The sequence below is a fragment of the Giraffa tippelskirchi genome, chromosome X (assembly GCF_054371585.1).
Source record: "Giraffa tippelskirchi isolate mGirTip1 chromosome X, T2T-mGirTip1v1.2.pri, whole genome shotgun sequence".
NCBI classification, from domain to species: domain Eukaryota; kingdom Metazoa; phylum Chordata; class Mammalia; order Artiodactyla; family Giraffidae; genus Giraffa; species Giraffa tippelskirchi.
Window position 1 is genome coordinate 53,105,158 of NC_137289.1, and position 24,111 is coordinate 53,129,268.

Consider the following 24,111-nt stretch of genomic DNA (forward strand, 5'->3'; position numbering starts at 1 on the left):
TGATATGAGTGGCTGTAGTTCATTTTAACTACTATAAGATGTTCAGTTGTTAATTATATTAGTTATTGCTAGGCTTTTTGATATTAAAAGTATTGGTGTTATAGACATTCTTATGAATGTTTGCCATCACACACATACAAGTTTTTCTCAGGATATGACTAAAAAAGGAATTTATGGATTGGTACATGACGTGTATATGTTTAACCTGAGTTCAATTAAAATTCTTCTAGTAATGCTTAGCATTTACTTCTTTCAGTAGCCTGGAGGACACTACCAACCTTGGTCCTCTTGAAATTGAATTTTTCCTTGAGATTTGTAGATAAATAGCACAAATCCTAACCAGAAGTTCAAATGATGGCTAGCTTGTGGTAACAAAATCTCAGGGGAACGCTTTTTTTCACTGATTGCTTTTGTTTACCATCTGTATCTCTCAGTACAGTTCAGTTCAGTCGCTCAGTCATGTCCGACTCTTTGGGATCTCATGGACTGCAGCATGCCAGGCCTCCCTGTCCATAACCAACTCCAATAGTTTACCCAAACTCATGTCCATTGAGTCGGTGATGCCATCCAACCATCTCATCCTCTGTTGTCCCCTTCTCCTCCTGCCTTTAATCTTTCCCAGCATCAGGGTCTTTTTTTTTTTTTTTTTTTTTTGTTTTTTTTTTTAGCATATGGACATATTGTCACCCTGTTTATTTAACTTTTTTTTTTTTTTTTTATAAATTTATTTATTTTAGTTGGGGACTAATTACTTTACAATATTGTAATAGTTTTTGCCATACATTGACAAGAATCAGCCATGGGTTTACATGTGTTCCCCTTCCCGAACCCCCCACCCACCTCCCTCCCCCTCTCATCCTTCTGGATCATCCCATTGCCCCGGCCCTGAGCCCTTGTCACATGCATCGAACATGGAATGGTGCTCTGTTTCACATATGACAATACACATGTCTCAATGCCATTCTCCCAGAACGTCCCACCCTCACCTTCTCCCTCAGAGTCCATAAAATTGTTCCATGCATCTGTGTCTCTTATTCTGTCTCGCATATAGGGTTATCGTTACCATCTTTCAGATTCCATATATATGCATTAGTATACTGTATTGTTGTTTTACTTTCTGGCTTACTTCACTCTGTATAATGGGCTCCAGTTTCATCCATCTCAGTAGAACCGGTTCAAATGTATTTTTTTTAATGGCTGAGTAATATTCCATTGTGTATATGTACCACAGCTTCCTTATCCATTCATCTGCTGATGGACATCTAGGTTGCTTCCATGTCCTGGCTATTGTAAACAGTGCTGCGATGAACATTGGGGTACACGCGTCTCTTTCAATTCTGGTTTCCTCGGTGTATATGCCCAGCAGTGGGGTTGCTGGGTCATATGGCAGTTCTATTCCCAGTTTTTTAAGGAATCTCCACACTCTTCTCCATAGTGGCTGTACTAGTTTGCATTCCCACCAACTGTGTAAGAGGGTTCCCTTTTCTCCACACCCTCTCCAGCATTTATTGCTTGTAGACTTTTGGATAGCAGCCATTCTGACTGGTGTGAAATGATACCTCATTGTGGTTTTGATTTGCATTTCTCTAATAATGAGTGATGTTGAGCATCTTTTCATGTGTTTGTTAGCCATCTGTATGTCTTCTTTGGAGAAATGTCTGTTTAGTTCTTTGGCCCATTTTTTGATTGGGTCGTTTATTTTTCGGGAATTCAGCTGCAGAAGTTGCTTGTATATTTTTGAGATTAATTGTTTGTCTGTTGCTTCATTTGCTATTATTTTCTCCCATTCTAAAGGCTGTCTTTTCACCTTGTTTATAGTTTCCTTTGTTGTGCAAAAGCTTTTAATTTTAATTAGGTCCCATTTGTTTATTTTTGCTTTTATTTCCAATATTCTGGGAGGTGGGTCATGGAGGATCCTGCTGTGATTTATGTCGGAGAGTGTTTTGCCTATGTTTTCCTCTAGGAGTTTTATTGTTTCTGGTCTTACGTTTAGATCTTTAATCCATTTTGAGTTTATTTTTGTGTACGGTGTTAGGAAGTGTTCTAGTTTCATTCTTTTACAAGTGGTTGACCAGTTTTCCCAGCACCACTTGTTAAAGAGATTGTCTTTTCTCCATTGTATATTCTTGCCTCCTTTGTCGAAGATAAGGTGTCCATATGTGCGTGGGTTTATCTCTGGGCTTTCTATTTTGTTCCATTGATCTATATTTCTATCTTTGTGCCAGTACCATACTGTCTTGATGACTGTGGCTTTGTAGTAGAGCCTGAAGTCAGGCAGGTTGATTCCTCCAGCTCCATTCTTCTTCCTCAAGATTGCTTTGGCTATTCGAGGTTTCTTATATTTCCATACAAATTGTGAGATGATTTGTTCTAGTTCTGTGAAAAATACCATTGGTAGCTTGATAGGGATTGCATTGAATCTGTAGATTGCTTTGGGTAGAATACTCATTTTCACTATATTAATTCTTCCAATCCATGAACACGGTATATTTCTCCATCTGTTTGTGTCCTCTTTGATTTCTTTCATCAGTGTTTTATAGTTTTCTATATATAAGTCTTTTGTTTCTTTAGGTAGATATATTCCTAAGTATTTTATTCTTTTTGATGCAATGGTGAATGGTATTGTTTCCTTAATTTCTCTTTCTGTTTTCTCATTATTGGAGTATAGGAATGCAAGGGATTTCTGTGTGTTAATTTTATATCCTGCAACTTTACTATATTCATTGATCAACTCTAGTAATTTTCTAGTAGAGTCTTTAGGGTTTTCTATGTAGAGGATCATGTCATCTGCAAACAGTGAGAGTTTTACTTCTTCTTTTCCTATCTGTATTCCTTTTATTTCTTTTTCAACTCTGATTGCTGTGGCCAAAACTTCCAAAACTATGTTGAATAGTAGTGGTGAAAGTGGGCATCCTTGCCTTGTTCCTGACTTTAGGGGAAATGCTTTCAATTTTTCACCATTGAGGATAATGTTTGCTGTGGGTTTGTCATATATAGCTTTTATTATGTTGAGATATGTTCCTTCTATTCCTGCTTTCTGGAGGGTTTTAATCATAAATGGATGCTGTATTTTGTCAAAGGCTTTTTCTGCATCTATTGAGATAACCATATGGTTTTTTTCTTTCAATTTGTTAATGTGGTGTATTACATTGATTGATTTGCGGATGTTAAAAAAACCTTGCATTCCTGGGATAAAGCCCACTTGGTCATGATGTATGATCTTTTTAATATGATGTTGGATTCTGTTTGCTAGAATTTTATTAAGGATTTTTGCATCTATGTTCATCAGTGATATTGGCCTGTAGTTTTCCTTTTTTGTGACATCTTTGTCTAGTTTTGGAATTAGGGTGATGGTGGCCTCATAGAATGAGTTTGGAAGTTTACCATCTTCTGCAATTTTCTGGAAGAGTTTGAGTAGGATAGGTGTTAGCTCTTCTCTAAATTTTTGGTAGAATTCCGCTGTGAAGCCGTCTGGTCCTGGGCTTTTGTTTGCTGGAAGATTTCTGATTACAGTTTCGATTTCCGTGCTTGTGATGGGTCTGTTAAGATCTTCTATTTCTTCCTGGTTCAGTTTTGGAAAGTTATACTTTTCTAAGAATTTGTCCATTTCTTCCAAGTTGTCCATTTTATTGGCATATAGCTGTTGGTAGTAGTCTCTTATGATCCTTTGTATTTCTGTGGAATCTGTTGTGATCTCTCCATTTTCATTTCTAATTTTGTTGATCTGATTCTTCTCCCTTTGTTTCTTGATGAGTCTGGCTAATGGCTTATCAATTTTGTTTATCTTCTCGAAAAACCAGCTTTTAGTTTTGTTGATTTTTGCTATGGTCTCTTTTGTTTCTTTTGCATTTATTTCTGCCCTAATTTTTAAGATTTCTTTCCTTCTACTGACCCTGGGGTTTTTCATTTCTTCCTTCTCTAGTTGCTTTAGGTGTAGAGTTAGTTGATTTATTTGATTTTTTTCTTGTTTCTTGAGGTACGCCTGTATTGCTATGAACCTTCCCCTTAGTATTGCTTTTACAGTGTCCCATAGGTTTTGGGTTGTTGTGTTTTCATTTTCATTCGTTTCTATGCATAATTTTATTTCTTTTTTGATTTCTTCTGTGATTTGTTGGTTATTCAGAAGCGTGTTGTTTAGCCTCCATATGTTGGAACTTTTAATAGTTTTTTTCCTGTAATTGAGGTCTAATCTTACTGCATTGTGGTCAGAGAAGATGGCTGGGATGATTTCAATTTTTTTGAATTTACCAAGGCTAGATTTATGGCCCAGGATGTGATCTATCCTGGAGAAAGTTCCATGTGCACTTGAGAAAAAGGTAAAATTGATTGTTTTGGGGTGGAAACTCCTGTAAATATCAATTAAATCTAATTTGTCTATTGTATCATTTAAAGTTTGTGTTTCCTTGTTAATTTTCTGTTTAGTTGATCTATCCATATGCGTGAGTGGAGTATTAAAGTCTCCCACTATTATTGTGTTATTGTTAATTTCCCCTTTCATACTTGTTAGTATTTGCCTTATATATTGTGGTGCTCCTATGTTGGGTGCATATATATTTATGATTGTTACGTCTTCTTCTTGAATTGATCCTTTGATCTTTATGTAGTGTCCTTCTTTGTCCCTTTTCACATCCTTTATTTTAAAGTCTATTTTATCTGAAATGAGTATTGCGACTCCTGCTTTCTTTTGGTCTCCGTTTGCATGGAATATGTTTTTCCATCCTTTCACTTTCAGCCTGTGTGTGTCCCTAGTTTTGAGGTGGGTCTCTTGTAGACAGCATATATAGGGGTCTTGTTTTTGTATCCATTCAGCAACCCTTTGCCTTTTGGTTGGGGCATTCAACCCATTTACATTTAAGGTAATTATTGATAAGTATGATCCCGTTGCCATTTACTTTGTTGTTTTGAGTTCGTGTTGAAACATCCTTTCTGTGTTTCCTGTTTAGAGAAGATCCTTTAGCATTTGCTGGAGAGCTGGTTTGGTGGTGCTGAATTCCCTCAGCTCTTGCTTGTCTGTAAAGCTTTTGAATTCTCCTTCATATCTGAATGAGATCCTTGCTGGGTACAGTAATCTGGGTTGTAGATTATTCTCTTTCATTACTTTAAGTATGTCCTGCCATTCCCTTCTAGCCTGAAGGGTTTCTATTGAAAGATCAGCTGTTATCCTTATGGGGATCCCCTTGTGTGTTATTTGTTGTTTTTCCCTTGCTGCTTTTAATATTTGTTCTTTGTGTTTGATCTTTGTTAATTTGATTAATATGTGTCTTGGGGTGTTTCGCCTTGGGTTTATCCTGTTTGGAACTCTCTGGGTTTCTTGGACTTCTGTGACTATTTCTTTCCTCAATTTAGGGAAATTCTCAACTATTATCTCCTCGAGTATTTTTTCATGGCCTTTCCTTTTATCTTCTTCTTCTGGGACTCCTATGATTCGAATGTTGGGGCGTTTCATATTGTCCCAGAGGTCCCGGAGGTTTTCCTCATTTCTTTTGATTCTTTTTTCTTTTTTCCTCTCTGCTTCGTTTATTTCCATCATTCTATCTTCTACCTCACTTATCCTATCTTCTGCCTCCGTTATTCTACTGTTGGTTCCCTCCAGAGTGTCTTTTATCTCCTTTATTTCATTATTCATTCTATATTGATTCCTTTTTATTTCTTCTAAGTCCTTGATAAACATTTCTTGCATCTTCTCAATCTTTGTCTCCAGGCTATTTATCTGTAACTCCATTTTGCTTTCAAGATTTTGGATCATTTTTATTATCCTTATTCTAAATTCTTTTTCGGATAGATTCCCTATCTCCTCCTCTTTTGTTTGGCTTTGTGGGCATTTCTCATTTTCCTTTACTTGCTGAGTATTTCTCTGCCTTTTCATCTTGTTTAGATTGCTGTGTTAGGCGTGGCCCTTCTGTATTCTGGTAGTATGAAGTTCCTCTTTGTTGTGGAGGTTCCTCACTGCGGTTGGGGTTGGACAGGTGGCTTGTCAAGGTTTCCTGGTTGGGGGAGCTTGTGTCGGTGTTCTGGTGGGTGGAGCTGGATTTCTGCTCTCTTGAGTGTAATGGAGTGACCAGTATTAATTTTTGAGATGTCTATGGATTTGGTGTGCCTCTGGGCAGCCTGGATATTGATGCTCAGGTCTATGTTCCTGCGTTGCTGGAGAATTTGCGTGGTATGTCTTGCTCTGGAACTTATTATCTCTTGGGTGGAGCTTGGTTTCAGTGAATTTATGGAGGCTATTGGATGGTCTCTTATTAATTAATGTTTCCCCTGGCTTTCAGTCTTATTCTTGCAGTAGCCTCAAGACTTCTCCTTCCATACAGCCTCAATAATAAAACTTTTAGGTTAATGGTGAAAAGATTCTCCACAGTGAGGGATACCCAGAAAGGTTCACTGAGTTACATGGAGAGATGAGGTGGGGGGGGTGGGTTGAGGTGACCAGGAGGGGAAGAGGGGAATTCAAATGTGGAGAGAGCAATCTAGCCAGTAAGCACTTCCCTCTGTGCTTTCCACAGTTTGGAACCCTCAGAGTGATTCACAGAGATACATAGAGAGGGGGGAGGAAGGTAACAGAGGTGAGCATGAGTAGAAAGGGAGGAATTAAGAGGGGAGAGAGAGATCTGGGCAGTATCCTGTTCCTGAAGTGTTCTCCGGTACCCAGAACACCCTCAGAGATTCACAGAATTGGGTTGAGAAGAGAAGGAGGAGGGTGGGAGATAGAGGTTCCCTGGGGGAGAAGAAAGAGCATCAATAGGGGGAGAGAGTGATCAGGCCAGTGATCACACTCCTGAGTAAAAATGGGTCCTAAAGATTGGGTTCTTAAATGTACAAAGTTGATATCAAATATGTAAAACACAGATTAAAAATCTAGAGTAGAGGTTAGACTCTTATAAAACTTACAATCTAAAAAAAAAAAAAAAAAAGAAAAGAAAAAAGGGAACAGTGTAAAAAGAAAAAAAACAGTAAAACAGTAAAAAAAGAAACAGTAAAAAAATGTAGAACAGGAAAAAAACATTAAAAAAAAAAAGAAAACACAAAAGGTATAAGATATATGTATGTAGTTTGCTTCAAAAATAGGGTTTTTTTTTTTTTTGCAAGTTAATAGTGGGTTATGAAAATGAAAGTTAAAGGTGTAATAGAGGACTTGAAGAAAAAGGAAAGAAGAGAAAAAAAAATTTTTTTAATTAAAAAAAAAATTAAAAAAAAAAATTAAAAAAAAAATAATAATAATAGTAAAAAATATATATATCCCGGACTTTCTCTGGAGCTGTTGTGAGCAGTGTGGGATCTGCTCAGTTTTAGATAGATCCTTATTCCTGCTTATACTTTTCAAGATCTGTAGGTCCTTTTTAATGCAGTCGGTATTAACTACAGGGATCTTAATCTGTTGGCCTGTCCCTTCCAAAGCACTTCCCTCTGTTTATTTGGCTTCTGTTTGGAGATCTCTTCAGTATCTAATTTCCGCCCTGCAACAAAGCGGTGGAGGTGATCTCTTTAGGTTCGCTTGTTCAATCGTGCTGTGGGGAGGAAGGAACACTGCAATTCTGGCGTGCGTGTGGTAAGCTCGCAGTGTCTCGGCCGCACTGGGTTCGCCCCCGCTCACGGCGTGTGTGCTTTCCCCGTCTACCCTGCTCAGGCTTCAGGTTACTCGGCCGGGGAGCGGGCCCTGAGCTGCGTGCACTTCCCAGGTCTAAGCCGCTCAGGTTCAGGCTCCCGGTTACTCCACAAAGGCGCAGACTCGATTTTGCCCGCGGCTTGTGCCGTTCCCGGTCGGAGCTGCCCAGGCGGCCAGGAGTTTGGCGAGGGCGCTGTCCCCTGTTGGGGCGGTGCGGCTTATCACCTCCCTGGTCCCCGCCTCGGTTTACGGGCGCGCCCGGCTCCGGTGTGCTTTGTGTCGGTTCTGGGGAGCTGGTCTCTGGCTGCGACCCTCCCGGCTGCTGTCGACCCTCCGGGATCTCAGGCAGTCTTTGCTTAAAAACTGGGAGCCTGTTTGCAGTTTGGTAGGGGGTGCCCTCTCTGGAGCCGAGTTTGCCCCTTTCCGGCTCTGGCGGGCCCCGCCTGCCCGCTGTGTCCGGCGGGGGATGGCGCGGTCCGCAGCCGGCTAGCTCTCCTCTGGTATCGCTCAGTCCTTTGTTCTGTGAGCGAGCCGGCAGTGCCTTAGAGTTGGGCTTTTCGCGGGATAGTTCTCTCTCTCTCGCTGTCCCACAGTTTAGGTTACTATCTCACGTTAGCTCCCTCAGATTGCCCTCGGGGCACTCGGGCCCGGTCCTTACCCTAGGCAATGCCGCCCGCTCCTCTCCGTTCAGCCCCCACTTGCTGGTGGCGGATGATGCGAGCGTCTGGGGTTCTTTGCTGGGAGTTGCTTTAGGCACGTAATCTGTGGATTTTATTTATTTTTTCCTCCCAGTTACGTTGCCCTCCGAGATAAAAAATCCTCCCCCACACCCGCCGGTGAGAGGGTTTCCTGGTGCTTGGAAATTCCTCCTCTTTTACGACTCCCTCCCCGGGACGGGTCTCCGTCCCTAACTCTTTTGTCTCTCTTTTTATCTTTTATAATTTCTCCTACCTCTTTTGAAGATAATGCGCAGTTTTTGTGAAAGCCTGACGTCCTCAGCCAGCCTTCAGAAGTAGTTTTGTGAAGTTTGGTCAGCGTTCAGATGTTCTTTCGATAAATTTGTGGAGGAGAGAGTGGTCTCCCCGTCCTATTCCTCCGCCATCTTCTCCCTCTCCCTCATCAGGGTCTTTTCAAATGAGTCAGCTCTTCGCATCAGGTTGCCAAAGTATTGGAGTTTCAGCTTCAACATCAGTCCTTCCAATGAACACTCAGGACTGATCTCCTGTAGGATGGACTGGTTGATTCTCCTTGAAGTGCAAGGGACTCTCAAGAGTCTTCTCCAACACCACAGTTCAAAAGATCAATTCTTCTGCACTCAGCTTTCTTTATGGTCCAACTCTCATATTCATACATGACTATTGGAAAAACAATAGCCTTGACTAGATGGACCTTTGTCATCAAAGTAATGTCTCTGCTTTTTAATATGCTATCTAGGTTGGTCATAACTTTTCTTCCAAGGAGTAAGCGTCTTTTAATTTCATGGCTGCTGTCACCATCTGCAGTGATTTTGGAGCCCCAAAAAATAAAGTCTGCCACTGTTTCCACTGTTTCTCCATCTATCTGCCATGAAGTGATGGGACCGGATGCCATGATCTTAGTATTCTGAATGTTGAGCTTTAAGCCAACTATTTCACTCCTCTCTTTCACTTTCATCAAGAGGCTCTTTAGTTCCTCTTCACTTTCTGCCATAAGGATGGTGTCATCTGCATATCTGAGGTTATTAATATTTCTCCTGGAAATCTGGATTCTAGCTTGTGCTTCATCCAGACCAGCGTTTCTCATGATGTACTCTGCATATAAGTTAAATAAGCAGGGTGACAATATACAGCCTTGACGTACTCCTTTTCCTATTTGGAACCAGTCTGTTGTTCCATGTCCAGTTCTAACTGTTGCTTCCTGACCCGCATACAGGTTTCTAAAGAGACAGGTCAGGTGGTCTGGTATTCCCATCTCTTTCAGAGTTTTCCACAGTTTATTGTGATCCACACAGTCAGAAGCTTTGGCATAGTCAAGAAAGCAGAAATAGATGTTTTTCTGGAACTCTCTTGCTTTTACGATGATCCAGCAGATATTGACAATTTGATCTCTGATTCCTCTGCCTTTTCTAAAACCAGCTTGAACATCTGCAAGTTCATGGTTCACGTATTGTTGAAGCCGGGCTTGGAGAATTTTGAGCATTATTTTACTAGTGTGTAAGAAGAGTGCAATTGTGTGGTAGTTTGAGCATTCTTTGGCATTTCCTTTCTTAGGGGCTGGAATGAAAACTGACCTTTTCCAGTCCTGTGGCCACTGCTTAGTTTTCCAAATTTGCTGGCATATTGAGTACAGTACTTTCACAGCATCATCTTTGAGGATTTGAAATAGCTCACCTGGAACTCTATCACCTCCACTAGCTTTGTTCATAGTGATGTTTCCTAAGGCCCACTTGACTTCACATTCCAGGATGTCTGGCTCTAGGTGAGTGATCACCCCATCATGATTATCTGGGTCATGAAGATCTTTTTTTTGTACAGTTCTTCTGTGTATTCTATCCACCTCTTCTTCATATCTTCTGCTTATGTTAGGTCCATACAATTTCTGTCCTTTATTGTGCCCATCTTTGCATGAAATGTTCCCTTGGTATCTCTAGTTTTCTTGAAGAGATTTCTAGTGTTTCCCATTCTATTGTTTTCCTCTATTTCTTTGCACTGATCACTGAAGAAGGCTTTCTTATTTCTCCTTGTTATTTTTTGGAACTCTGCATTCAAATGGGTATATCTTTCCTTTTCTCCTTTGCTTCTTGCTTCTGTTCTTTTCACAGTTATTTGTAAGGCCTCCTCAGACAGCCATTTTGCTTTTTTGCATTTCTTTTTCTTGGGGATGGTCTTGATCCCTGTCACCTGTAGAATGTCATGAACCTCCATCCATAGTTCATCAGGCACTCTGTCTATAAGATCTAGTCCCTTAAATCTATTTCTCACTTCTACTGTACCATCATAAAAAATTTGATTTAGGTCATACCTAAATGGTCTAGTGGTTTTCCCTACTTTCTTCAATTTAAGTCTGAATTTGGCAATAAGGATTTCATGATCTGAACCACAGTGAGCTCCTGGTCTTGTTTTTGCTGACTGTATAGAGCTTCTCCGTCTTTGGCTGCAAAGAATATAATCAATCTGATTTCGGTGTTGACCATCTGGTGATGTCCATGTGTAGAGTCCTCTCTTGTGTTGTTGGAAGAGAGTGTTTGCTATGACCAGTGCGTTCTCTTGGCAAAACTCTATTAGTCTTTGCCCTGCTTCATTCTGTATTCCAAGGCCAAATTTTCCTGTTACTCCAGGTGTTTCTTGACTTCCTACTTTTGCATTCCAGTTCCCTGTAATGAAAAGGACATCTTTTTTGGGTGTTAGTTCTCGAAGGTCTTGTAGATCTTCATAGAAGCGTTCAACTTCAGCTTCTTCAGCATTACTGGTCGGGGCATAGACTTGGATTACCGTAATATTGAATGGTTTGCCTGGAAACAAACAGAGATCATTCTGTCGTTTTTAGACTGTATCCAACTACTACATTTCAGACTCTTTTGTTAACTGTGATGGCTACCCCATTTCTTCTAAGGAATTCTTGCCCACAGTGATAGATGTAATGGTGATCTGAGTTAAATTCACCCATTCCAGTCCATTTTAGTTCGCTGATTCCTAAATTGTTGATGTTCACTCTTGCCATCTCCTGTTTGACCACTTCCAATTTGCCTTGATTCATGGACCTAACATTCCAGGTTCCTATGCAATATTGCTCTTTACAGCATCGGACCTTGCTTCCATCACCAGTCACATCCACAACTGGGTGTTGTTTTTGCTTTGGCTCTGTCTCTTCATTCTTTCTGGAGTTATTTCTTCACTGATCTCCAGTAACATATTGGGCACCGACCAACCTGGGGAGTTCATCTTTCAGTGTCCTAACTTGGATCTCTCAAGTAGTGGTTTATTTGTGTTTTGTTTCAGAGTTTATCATTATTATATGCAGGAGCGTAGGTTTGTTAGGAGCTTATTTCTCCACAATGTCTATGCCATATTGTGGAGTGAAAAAATTTAAGGTACAAAATAGCGTAAATGAAATGATTCTATAGGTTTTAATAAAATCTGCAGTTATACACAACTTTTTCTCTATGGGGAAGTGACACCACCAGGTGGCACTAGTGGTAAAGAATCTGTCTGCCCAGCATGGGACATGGGTTCAATCCCTGGGCTGGGAAGATCCCCTGGAGGAGGAAAAAATGGAAACCCGCTCCAGTATTCTTGCCTGGAAAATCCTATGGACAGAGGAGCCTGGCAGGCTACAGTCCATAGGATCCCACAGAGTGGGACACAAGTGAAGCACCTCAGTGCATGCATGTGTGCACATGCACGTGCGCACACACACACACGTTTGTATTATTTGAGTGTTTACAGAGAATATGTATTACTTCTATCATCACAGGAAAAATATATTTCTATTTTTTTGTACATACCAAGTGGCATGTGGAATATTAGTTCCCCTACCAGGGATTGAACTCTTGCCCCCTGCAGTGGAAGTTCAGTCTTAACCCACTGGGCCACTAGGGAAGTCCTCCAGAGAGACTTCTAGTAACTTCCCACTTGACTTCACTGATTAACCACTGGACTTCCAGGGAAGCTCCAAGATATTTCCATTTTTAAAAAAAGAAAATATTGCTCCCAGAATAGGCTTTTGTCTCAATCATTAAAATCACAACATATGGTGAAATAAGTGTGTTCCCCCTCCCAGTCATATATGCATCCTAAGGCATCTACTCCATTGGAAAGTGACAGGTCTTATCCAGAGAGAAAGTGATCTTTGTCATTGTGGGTCAGAGCAAGAACTTTTGCAGTGAACCTTCCCTGGCCTTCTGAATATCTCTTTGGGCCTGAGCCTGAATTGAGGTAGTTTTGGGGTTGAGACTTTTGAACTAACTGATCTTTCTCCATGGGAGCTATCACAGCATTGCTTTGTTTCCATTAAAACAGTAACCTGGAATATGTTAGTGACAGCAGGAGCATGAATCATTTTTCCATGTGCTCTCATAGAAATAACATCCTGCAGGACCTCATACTGGACCTAGGAAAAATATATAATGGGTAAAAGTTGTCTTCTAGAGGGCCGCTAAACCCTTTTTCAGACACTATAGATGAGAGCTACTTCTAGAATCCAGTGCCCTGATTTTTCCCACACTGTATTGCCACTTTCTGATCTGGTTTCCTGGCAGCACATCGTGTCCTACTTCTTCCATACCTCTGTAGTGCTTCATTTTCTTAAGGTCCACGCTCCCAAGGTAATAGCAAACGAATCTGACACTGAGCTCCATACAAATGTATTGGAAAAGGAAATGGCACCCCACTCCAGTACTCTTGCCTGGAAAATCCCATGGACAGAGGAGCCTGGTAGGTTATAGTCCATGGGGTCGCAAAGAGTCGGACATGACTGAGTGACTTCACTTTCACTTTCTTTCACTTAGTACCCATGTATTGCTAGGTGATCCCTCTCATTTTGATATATGTTTAAAAAACATAGCCTTAACCCAAATAAGTGGTTAAACTTGGAAATTCAGACAGAGTGGCTGTCTGTAGAGGAGAAATTTCTGAGTAAACAGGCAGGGAGGCGATATAGTCCAAACACAGTGGTGAGGTTTTAGAATATGGGGCAAGAGACATGGAATTTGGAATGATCTGAGCCTGGCTTTAAAACTTTCCAGGAAGCCAGAGAAACTTTTTTTTTTTTTTTTTTTGCCACAGCAACAGGGCGCAGCTTGCAGGATATTAATTCCCTCACCAGGGATTGAACCCAGGGCCCCGGCAGTGAGAGTGCCAAGTTCTAACCACTGGACTTCCCCTAGAGAGACTTCTAATAACTTCCCACTCGACCTCACTTATTAATCAGGACTTACTCTTCATGTAAATCAGGCAGACCCTTCCCTCTCCACTGACAGGAAGACAGTTCTAGAACTGATGAGCCCCATGGGCTAAAAAATATTCTTCTAGTTTTTCCTGCAAAACATAGCAGGTAGGCTGCTTGCTCTACCAGGTCATTTGTCTCTATAGAGACTCTTGCAGCCAAAACTTGGAGAATGGGGTCTGGTCAGATAGTATTTGCTTTCATTAGAGGCCAGAGCCTTACTGTTACTGGTACCAGTGGTTAAGAAAAGACTTCAAGTGCCCCCTTGACTGCTCTTCATCAGGAGACAAGAAGGCCTTTTGTTCGTTAATAGTCACCGCTGTTGCCAAACCTTTGAGCTCACAGCCTGTCTCTTCTTTTCAATCCTGAATCCCTTTATTATATCCTTAACACATCCATGTCGCTACCTCTACCTCTCAACATTTCTCTGAAAGTGAAAGTGAAAGTTGCTCAGTCGTGTCCAACTCTTTGCGACCCCATGGACTATACTGGAGTGGGTAGCCTTTCCTTTCTCCAGGGGATCTTCCCAACCCAGGGATCGAACCGGGGTCTCCTGAGCATTGCAGGTGGATTCTTTACCAGCTGAGCCACAAGGGAAGCCCAAGAATACCGGAGTGGGTAGCCTAGCCCTTCCCCAGCAGATCTTCCCAACGCAGGAATCGAACTGGGGTCTCCTGCATGCAGACAGATTCTTTACCAACTGAGCTATCAGGGAAACCAACATTTCTCTGGTTTCCAACGTATTCTTTCCTCATCCGTATCCCCACAAAGGATGATGTGTGCCTCACTCTTGCCTCCAAGGACAAGACTAGCCTTCACCTGCTCTTTGGAACCACTTTTTGATTTTATTTGTTCTTTTTCCTGTATTCATAACCTTTCTGATTCCATAACTGATTTACCCTTGGCGAAGAAGGCACAGGAATTTGTCCAAGTAAAATAAATGCCTTCCCTAAAAACACCCTCGTCTCTTAGGGAGATTATGGGGAATAGTTATCTCCCTAAAGCCGCTATTCTCTGTCTCCATCCTTCCCTTTGCCAGCAAATTTCTTAAAAGAGTGGCCTACATTTCTTGCCTCCGTTGCCTTCCCACCCACTTGCCTCACCCCACTGCAAGGTGGTTTCTGCCTTCACCACTCCACTGGAGATGCTCTTTTCAAAGTAACCAGTGGTCTCTTACATGTTTAATCTAGTGGCATCTTTTTAAGCCTTTAGTTTGATTACATGCACGCGTGCTAAGTGGCTTCAAATATGCCCTACTCTTTGCAACCCTGTGGACTATAGTCCTGCAGGCTACCCTGTACATGGAATTCTCCAGGCAAGAATACTGGACTGGGTTGTCATTTCCTTCTCCAGGGGATCTTCCCGACCAGGAATAGAACCGATATCTCTTATCGCTCCTGCATTGGCAGACAGGTTCTTTACCACTATCACCACCTGGGTGGGCTTCCCTGGTGGCTCAGAATCTGCCTGTAATGCAGGAGACCTGAGTTCAGTCCCGGGGTCAGGAAGAGCCCCTGGAGAAGGGCATGGCAACCCAGTCCAGTATTCTTACCTGGAGAATTCCATGGACTGAGAAGCCTGGTGGGCTACAGTCCATGGGGTTGCAAAGAGTCAGACAGGACTGAATGACTAACACTTTCACTTTCTTTCACTTTCAGCACCACCTGGGAAGCCTTTAGTTTGATTAAGGTTTCCTAAATACACTGATGTTTTTAATCACTGGGCACATACAGTCCCTCTTTCTGAGGAATAAATGAGAACTCATGACGACAATGTTTGTTTCTGGAGTGGCACCAAGGCATGTGGGTGGTGGGGGGTAGGGGGGAGTTGTGAGCTTTCTTTCTTTGATATGACTAAAAACAAAATAGGCATTCATTTTTTTCATTGATTATTTGACATAGACTTTCGTGTACCTACTGTATAGTGAGATACTGGCCCCCAACTCTCTGGGGTGCAGTGGAGCTTCTTTCTGCTTCTGTAAGGAGCAAGAGATGAGTAAACCTTCAAATTGCCTTAGTATCTGAGTTACCAGTGCCTGGTACCCTCTGTAGGCTTAGCAGCCAGTTGCCACACCTACTTGCTACTCATCAAGAGCAGTGCTCACTTACCTGAGGCTGAATTTTAAGAGCCTCACCATTAGATATGGAATTATCCACATTGCATCATTTTTTAAATACCACTAGGATGAGGTGGGAGGAATGATCTGAGTGTAATTTATTTGAAAACTCGGTTCTGGCAGAGGGAATTTAAGTTAATGTTAGTAATAGAACCTCTTGAAAAGAGGTCAAGGGGGTAACATAGCTTTAAAAAATTCTGTTTCATAATCCTGTCCATTTAGAAGGAGGAGGAGTGCAGTTTATCTGAAGGTGGCAAGGGGGAGCCATGGCCTCCGGTCCTTGCTTTGAACTTCTGAGCTTATTAGCAAAGGGAATCAATATTCAGAACGATTTCACCACAAGTTGCAAAAACTTGGACTCTTCGTTCAATGTGATTACTTCCTACCCTCTAGCTGTCCTTAAGAGAAGCTCTTAAACACGCTGTTCAGACCTGATCAAAACATTAGCCAAGCCTTATGATGTTTGGACATGCTAGGCAACACTGGAGTCATTAATCACAGGATTACTGACAGATGCTAAGTACAAGCATATATATGTTAAGTTTTTTTTTAAACTGATCAACATGTAACAGGCTCAAGGACTGAGGAAAAAAAAGATAAAGCACATTTGGAGATGCGCAGTGCATGCAGATTTGACCTAGATTCAGAAACCAGAAAATAAAATGCAGTACAAGAATCTTGACATTACTAACTACATTTGAAGAGTACTAAACATCCTAATTCTCTTAATGATTCTGAACATTTTAAGGATAATTAACATTAACTAAAATAAAAGGGCCCGCTCTTCAAAATACACATGGTGAGCATATTCTGAGAATATGAAATTATGCATTTCTCTTTCCCAGGTAAGAATTAATTGGTATAAAGAATCTACCAGTAGAAAAATGTTGATTTAATACTTTTATTTTAGAAGGTCCGTATTCCTTAGAAAATTTCTCAGTAACCAAGAAGAAGCTGCCTATATTATTATACCAGTCTAATAGATCAGTGTGTTAGTCACTTAAGCCTACAGGAAATGCATTTATTAGGGTATAATCTATGTTATTAAGTACTCAAGGGAATCACTATTAAGTTATAAATCAGTGTCACTACTGATTCAGGAGAAAAAAAAAAAAACAGTGAGTCTTCACAGATTTTTCTCACTGGTCTCCAGGCATCCAAATAAAATAAAGAAAACCTCAAAGTTGGTGTTTAAAAAGGTGCATGAAATATGACTTTTCTAAAAGGAAGAATAAAAGTCCCTTCAGAGTTGACATATTTTAACTCCAACTACATATATGAAATTATGAGAAATCTATTGTATAACTGTGTTTGAGAAAAAAGTGTTTGAAATGTCTTAAGAGGTTCACAATGAAGAAAGGACAAAATTCTTTACAGAACTCAAGCTCAAAAAGCAAACAAGTACAAGAATGGATTATTGGTAGCAACAGTTGTCAAACATGCTGGATTGGACAATGTAATTATTTAATACTTACCAGTTGAGCTATTTCAAATCCTCAAAGATGATGCTGTGAAAATGCTGCACTCAATATGCCAGCAAATATGGAAAACTCAGCAGTGGCCACAGGACTGGAAAAGGTCAGTTTTCATTCCAGTCCCAAAGAAAGCAATGCCAAAGAATGCTCAAACTACTGCACAATTGCACTCATCTCACACGCTAGTAAAGTAATGCTTAAAATTCTCCAAGCCAGGCTTCAGCAATACTTGAACTGTGAACTTCCAGATGTTCAAGCTGGTTTTAGAAAAGGCAGAGGAACCAGAGATCAAATTGCCAACATCCGCTGGATCATCATAAAAGCAAGAGAGTTCCAGAAAAGCATCTATTTCTGCTTCATTGACTATGCCAAAGCCTTTGACTGTGTGGATCACAATAAACTGTGGAAAATTCTGAAAGAGATGGGAATACCAGACCACCTAACCTGCCTCTTGAGAAACTTGTATGCAGGTCAGGAAGCAACAGTTAGAACTGGACATGGAACAACAGACTGGTTCCAAATAGGAAAAGGAGTATGTCAAGGCTGTATATTGTCACCCTGCTTATTTAACTTATATGCAGAGTACATCATGAGAAACACTGCGCTGGAGGAAGCACAAGCTGGAATCAAGATTGCCAGGAGAAATATCAATAACCTCAGATATGCAGATGACACCACCCTTATGGCAGAAAGTGAAGAAGAACTAAAGAGCCTCTTGATGAAAGTGAAAGTGGAGAGTGAAATAGTTGGCTTAAAGCTCAACATTCAGAAAACTAAGATCACGGCATCCGGTCCCATCACTTCTTGGCAGATAGATGGGGAAACAGTGGAAACAGTGGCTGACTTTATTTTTCTGGGCTCCAAAATCACTGCAGATGGTGATTGCAGCCATGAAATTAAAAGACGCTTACTCCTTGGAAGGAAAGTTAGGACCAACCTAGATAGCATATTAAAAAGCAGAGACATTACTTTGCCAACAAAGGTCCGTCTAGTCAAGGCTATGGTTTTTCCAGGGGTCATGTATGGGTGTGAGCGTTGGACTATAAAGAAAGCTGAGCACTGAAGAATTGATGCTTTTGAACTGTGGTGTTGGAGAAGACTCTTGCGAGTCCCTTGGACTGCAAGGAGATCCAACCAGTCCATCCTACAGGAGATCAGTCCTGGGTGTTCATTGGAAGGACTGATGTTGAAGCTGAAACTCCAATACTTTGTCCACCTGATGTGAAGAGCTGACTCATTTGAAAAGACCCTGATGCTGGCAAAGATTGGGGGCAGGAGGAGAAGGGGACGACAGAGGATGAGATGGCTGAATGGCATCACCGACTCGATGGACATGGGTTTTGGTGGACATAGGGAGTTAGTGATGGACAGGGAGGCCTGGTGTGCTGCGGTTCATGGGGTCGCAAAGAGTTGGACACGACTGAGCAACTGAACTGAACTGAACTGTGTAACTGAGGTAAACAAAGAGAATCACAGGTGACACTAGATGGGCACTTCTGTGGTCCTCATTGAACTGTTTAATTAACCTTGTGACATTAAAGCAAATGGGTTCATGAAGAATAATAGTTAAGAAGTATTGAGAACTTAATGGGTGTCAGGTTTCTCTTCTACATGTATTACCTCATTTAAGCCTTAAAATAACTTTATGCTGTAAGTACTATTATACTTCCCATTTTATGTTATCATTCACATTTTACAGAAGAGGTAACTAAGGCTCATAAAAAACTTGCCCAAGGTTACATATAATTAGCAAGAGGTGGAGCTGGGATTCAAAGTCGGCAGTCTAATTTTGTGTTTATAACCATCCATGGGAATAGGGGTTCCCATGAATAGCAATGCTACTGTTCTTCATATTCTACTGAAGGGAACCTTATAGATAATTTATACCAAGCCTATAAAACTCTCCCTATATTGTGGGGATAGAGAATCTGAGGTCCAGAGTGGAGAAATCAGTAGCCTAAGGGCTGTGGCTTCTGCTGGGATATGAATTGCTAAGCTTTTCATGTTCAAAAGCAGGAAGAGTATCCTTAATCTATTTGTTGCCAAAATAAGTAAATCAATAAAGCAGCTCCTAGCCACTTGGGTAGAATGCTATGGCTCTAGTTTTAATGACATGTATGCCACGGTACTTCTGGGTCTCTGTGGTTAGCGAGTAAGGAGTAGAAGCAGCTTTGCCTTCAAGTCAGAGGGACACAGCAAGTGTGGGGCCACTGCAGATGGGAGGTTGTTTGCCTGATGTGTCTCTTGACTGGGAGTGAAAGTGAAAGTCACTCAGTTGTGTCCGACTGTTTGCAACCCCATGGACTATACAGTCCATGGAATTCTCCAGGCCAGAATACTGGAGTGGGTAGCCTTTCCCTTCTCCAGGGGATCTTCCCCACCCAGGGATTGAACCCAGGTCTCCCACATTGCAGGCGGGTTCTTTACCAGCCTGATTCCAAGTTCCAGTGAGGCTGACAGCTCACGTTCAAATGGATTCTAAGAGGTCCCTGCTCATTGTTCAGGCTCCAAAATTTGTGGATAGATGGAAACATCCATACCCTCCACCATCCCTCAGAGCCTCCCACTCTGATTCTCCCTTCTTCCTTTGTCACCATGGAACCAGTTCAGAAGGAAAAGGCAAATTAATCTGAAATTGGAACAATTAGTCTTCGTTGACACCCCCACTTGTCTTTGGGCATTAAGAGAAAAGAGAAAAAGTGGTGAGCCCTGAGCTTGAAATCTTTTTTGCAACCAGGCTGCTTTTAAAAAAAAGAAGCCATTATTTTTAGGTTTGTCATGTTTGTCTCACCATGATAAAGCAAACTATCTAATTCAAACTGAGGCCAGAGAAACGAGCCCAGTGCAGCTGTCAAAGAAGCTTGGGAGAAAAGGAAAAAAATAGTTTTCACGTGCTGTCCCTTCTGTTGGAATTCTCTTCTCCCACTTCATGAGATTGCAACTTAATTGTCACTTCTTCAGAAAAGAATTCCCAGTGGTGGGTCATCTCCTCCTTCAAGGTCATGGTCCCCTGTTACCTGTTTTCAAAGAACCAGATATTCCTTGGTGTCACTTGTCACAGTTGTGGTTTACTGGTCTAATTTTTAAAAGACAAATGTCTGTTTCCCATTTTAGACTCAAAGTTTCACTAGGGCAGAGATATTTCCCCTGATTTTTAGGCTCCTCATTATTGGCATAATTCTTCATTCACATTAGGTGCTCAGCAGTGGTTTGATGGATACGTGGATATGTGAATGACACATCAAACAAGATCCAGTATATGAAAGTAGAATATTTCTCACCATTTACTCTGTCAAGAGAGGCAGTATAGCATATGAATGCAGATCTGGAGCCTGACTACCTGAGTTCAAATCCTAACTTTTCCATTTACTTGCTGTTTAACCTTGGAAAAATCACTTGAGATCTCTGCTTCAGTTTCCTCTTCATCATAGTTTTGTTGTGTGGACTACGTGAGTTAATATATGTAAAGCGCATGCTTGGCATATTTACTACATTCAATAAATGTGAGCTATTATCTTATTGGGCTTCCTTGGTAGTTCAGTGATAAAGAATCCGCCTGCCAGCACAGGAGATTTGGGTTCAATCCCTGGGTTGGGAAGATCCCCTAGAGAGGGGAATGGCAATCCACTCCAGTATTCTTGCCTGGAGAATTCCATGAACTGAGGAACCTAGCAGGCTATAGTCTATGGGGTCACAAAGAGTCAGATACAACTAAGCAACTAAGCAACAATTATTTTATTAAAGCCCTTGGTTCATAGTACACTGTGAAAGTGAAAATTGCTCAGTCATGTCTGACTCTTTGCGACCCCATAGTCCTTGGAATTCTCCAGGCCAGAATACTGGAGTGGGTAGCCTTTCCCTTCTCCAGGGGATCTTGCTGACCCAGGGTTTCGAACTGCGGTCTCCTGCATTGCAGGCGGATTCTTTACCAGGTGGGCTATAAGGGAAGCCCTCACAGTACACTAAGCAATGTTGTATAGCTGCTCATTACAGACATTATACCTTCTGACACCAGTGGCAGAGAGATAGCCTGCATTTTGATTCATACTCCTTGGACCAACTCCTTACCCTCCTTCCCATATTATCTGTTTCACCCCATTACTTGATTTGATGTCACTGAGACAGGTAGTGAAGGGATCCTTTGATTTTTGCAGCTCCTGCCTTGTGAATGTCACTAATGTTTCCAGAGGAGAAATAAACTCGAGGACAAAGCAAAAATCCAGCAGCTGCCCTGACAGCCTAAGTTGCAAAGTGGTAAAATGAAATAAGTGTCTTGTGCATTTTACTTTGAAGTGACAGGAAAATAAGGGACCCATAAACCGGTCATTACCTAGCAGATCACTGATGAGTGGTTCTGGCTTCCACAAGGTGGCCTCAGAGCCAGCTAGGTGCTTGCAGATCAGCACGTTGGCCATTATATTAGTCAGTGAAGAAGAATTAAATGAAGCAAGGGGTTCCCATTTATTTGATGCAAAAATTTTATGCATGTGGTTACTAGGCTTTGAAAAAACACAAGTAATGCTACGGACATTATGCGTTCTAATCTCTCCATCCATAAGCAACCCTGGTGGGTGTCCCATCTACAAAGACTACAAATCCTCATCTCCTTGACCTTTTTACACTGTCAAGGAAAAGCGCTCTCATTTGTTTCCTCATGCTCATGTTGGATCTAGAGATTTGAGGATAAAGATCTGATTGTCTGAGACCAATGGATATAGCATTTCACATTTATAGCTGCTCACTTGCACACTTATAGCAGCTTTGACTTTTGTTTGAGGGGATCTCTGTGTTTCTAAGCTCAGGTTCTGGGAAGAGGCAGCCTGGGTTTGATTTCTAGGGTTATCACTTGTGAATTCTGCGGCCTTGGTCATGCTGCCTAACCTCTCCCATTTTTTTTTTCCATTGGCAAAATGATCCCAATTGTAAAGCTTGTTGTGAAGATTAAATGAGTTATTACTTTTAAAACAATAGTACACTGCTTCATAGAAAGGAAATGCTTAACAAGTTATTTTTTGTAATAGTATTTGCTTCCTGATTTTGATAGCCTTTTGAATAATTTATTGAGTACACGGCTATCTCTGTGCTAAAAACCTTGCATACATTATCTTATTTAGTCTCAGTCACAGGTGTGTGTGTTTGTGCTCAGTTGTGTCCAACTCTTTGCAACTCCATGGACTCTAGCCCATCAGGCTCCTCTGTCCATGGAGTTTTCCAGGCAAGAATACTGGAGTTAATTGCCATTTCTTCCTTCAGGGGATCTTTCTGACCCAGGGATCAGACCCATGTTGCTTGCGTCTCCTGTATTGGCAGGCAGGTTCTTTACCACTGAGCCACCTTGGAAGCCTGCCACAGATGTGAGATAGGTTTTATTCTTATCTCTGTTGTACAGGTGAGAAAACTGATACTTTGAGAAATAAGTAATTTGTCTGGGGTCACACAACCAGTAAGCAGTAGAACTTCCTCTCCCCACCACTGCATGAGGAAGAAGGCCAGACGCTGTAGAGAAGAGGGAGGGTGATCAAGGCTCCAGGCAAGATACTTGCTCTGTCCTTAGGGCAGACTGAAAAGTGAGGTCCCAGGACTGGAGACAACCAGCCATCCCCAGCTGAGCAAAGACTGTAGTGTGCCACTGGGCTTTTCTAACATTTATTGTCATTGCCATCATGATGATTACTCCCTACCTATGTAGCTACCCCTTTTCTCCCTGACTCAAGAGCAAATCAAAGAAATCTTTTTAGGGAGACAACATAATCCAGTGATTAAAAGTGGGGCCTCTGTACTCAAACAGTAGTGGTTAAAATCTGATCATTTTATGAGTGATCTTTTTTTTTAACATTTTAAAAATAGTCATATTTATTTATTTTTGGCTGTGCTGGGTCTTCATTGCCATGTGGGTTACTCTTTGCAGTGCACGGGCTTTTCATTGCAATGGCTTCTCTTGTTGCAGAGCACAGGCTCTAGGGCACATGGGCTTCAGTAGTTGTGGCTGCCAGGCTCTAGAGCACAGATTCAACAGTTGTGGTGCATGAGCTTACTTTTGTTCCATGACATGTGGGATCTCCTCGGATAAGGGATCGAACCAGTGTCTCTTGCATTGGCAGGCAGATATTTTACCACTGAACTACCAGGGCAGCCCTTGAGTGACCTTGCACACTTAATCAACCCTCCAGTCCAATAGTTTTCAAAGTGTGGTCTGGGTTTTAATTTCTAATATGCTAAATATTGAGATGGGCTTCCTTGTTGGCTTAGTGGTAAAGAATCTGTTTGCCAATGCAGGAGACATGGGTTCAATCCCTGGGTCAGGAAGATCCCTTGGAGAAGGGAATGGCAGCCTACTCCAATATTCTTGCCTGGGAAATCTCATGGACAGAGGAACCAGGCGGGCTACAGTCTGTGGGGTTAGAAAAAGGTCAAATACGACTGAGGGATTAAACAACAACAAATATTGAGATACATATATGCCATACAAACTAAAGCTCATTGAGGTACTTCATGATTTTTATGAATGTAAAGTGGTTTTGGGGGCTTCCCTGGTGGTTCAGATGGTAAAGAATCAGCCTGCAATGTAGGAGACCCAGGTTCGATCCTTGTGTCGGGAAGATCCCCTGGAGAAGGGAATGGCTACCCACTCCAGAATTCTTGTCTGGAGAATTCCATGGACAGAGGAGCGTGACGGGCTCCAGTCCATGGGGTCGCAAAGAGTTGGAGACTACAGAGTGACTGAGCACACACACACACAAAGTGGTTTTGAGAACAAATGTCTGAGGACCATTGCTCTGGGCTTTAGTTTCTTCTGCAAATTAGAAATGAAGATAGTATCAACCTCAGAAAATTGTTTGGCAATTAAATGAGATAAAGAACATAAAGCTCCTAGCCCAATGCTGGTACTCAGTAAAGCATTATGTTTTTTCAGTATCATTTGCTGGATTTGTTGAGGGTCGATAGCTAACCTCCTTGTTGACTGTAATGTGGATATATATACATGAGTGTCTACT

At 41.5% G+C, this 24,111-nt stretch overlaps 2 protein-coding genes across 2 annotated transcripts in view; one reads left to right on the top strand and one right to left on the bottom strand.

Moving 5' to 3' along the window:
* IL1RAPL2 (interleukin 1 receptor accessory protein like 2) overlaps positions 1-24,111 on the top strand; it is a 1,535,365-nt gene that overhangs the window by 186,542 nt on the left and 1,324,712 nt on the right. The window lies entirely within an intron of this gene.
* The window catches only part of L1TD1 (LINE1 type transposase domain containing 1), a 789,799-nt gene continuing 768,041 nt past the window's right edge, over positions 2,354-24,111 (bottom strand). The window contains exon 3 of the mRNA XM_081566379.1: positions 2,354-5,858. Coding sequence (XP_081422505.1) covers positions 4,940-5,858 — 919 coding nt within the window. The 3' untranslated portion in view covers positions 2,354-4,939. The remainder of the gene's footprint in view (positions 5,859-24,111) is intronic.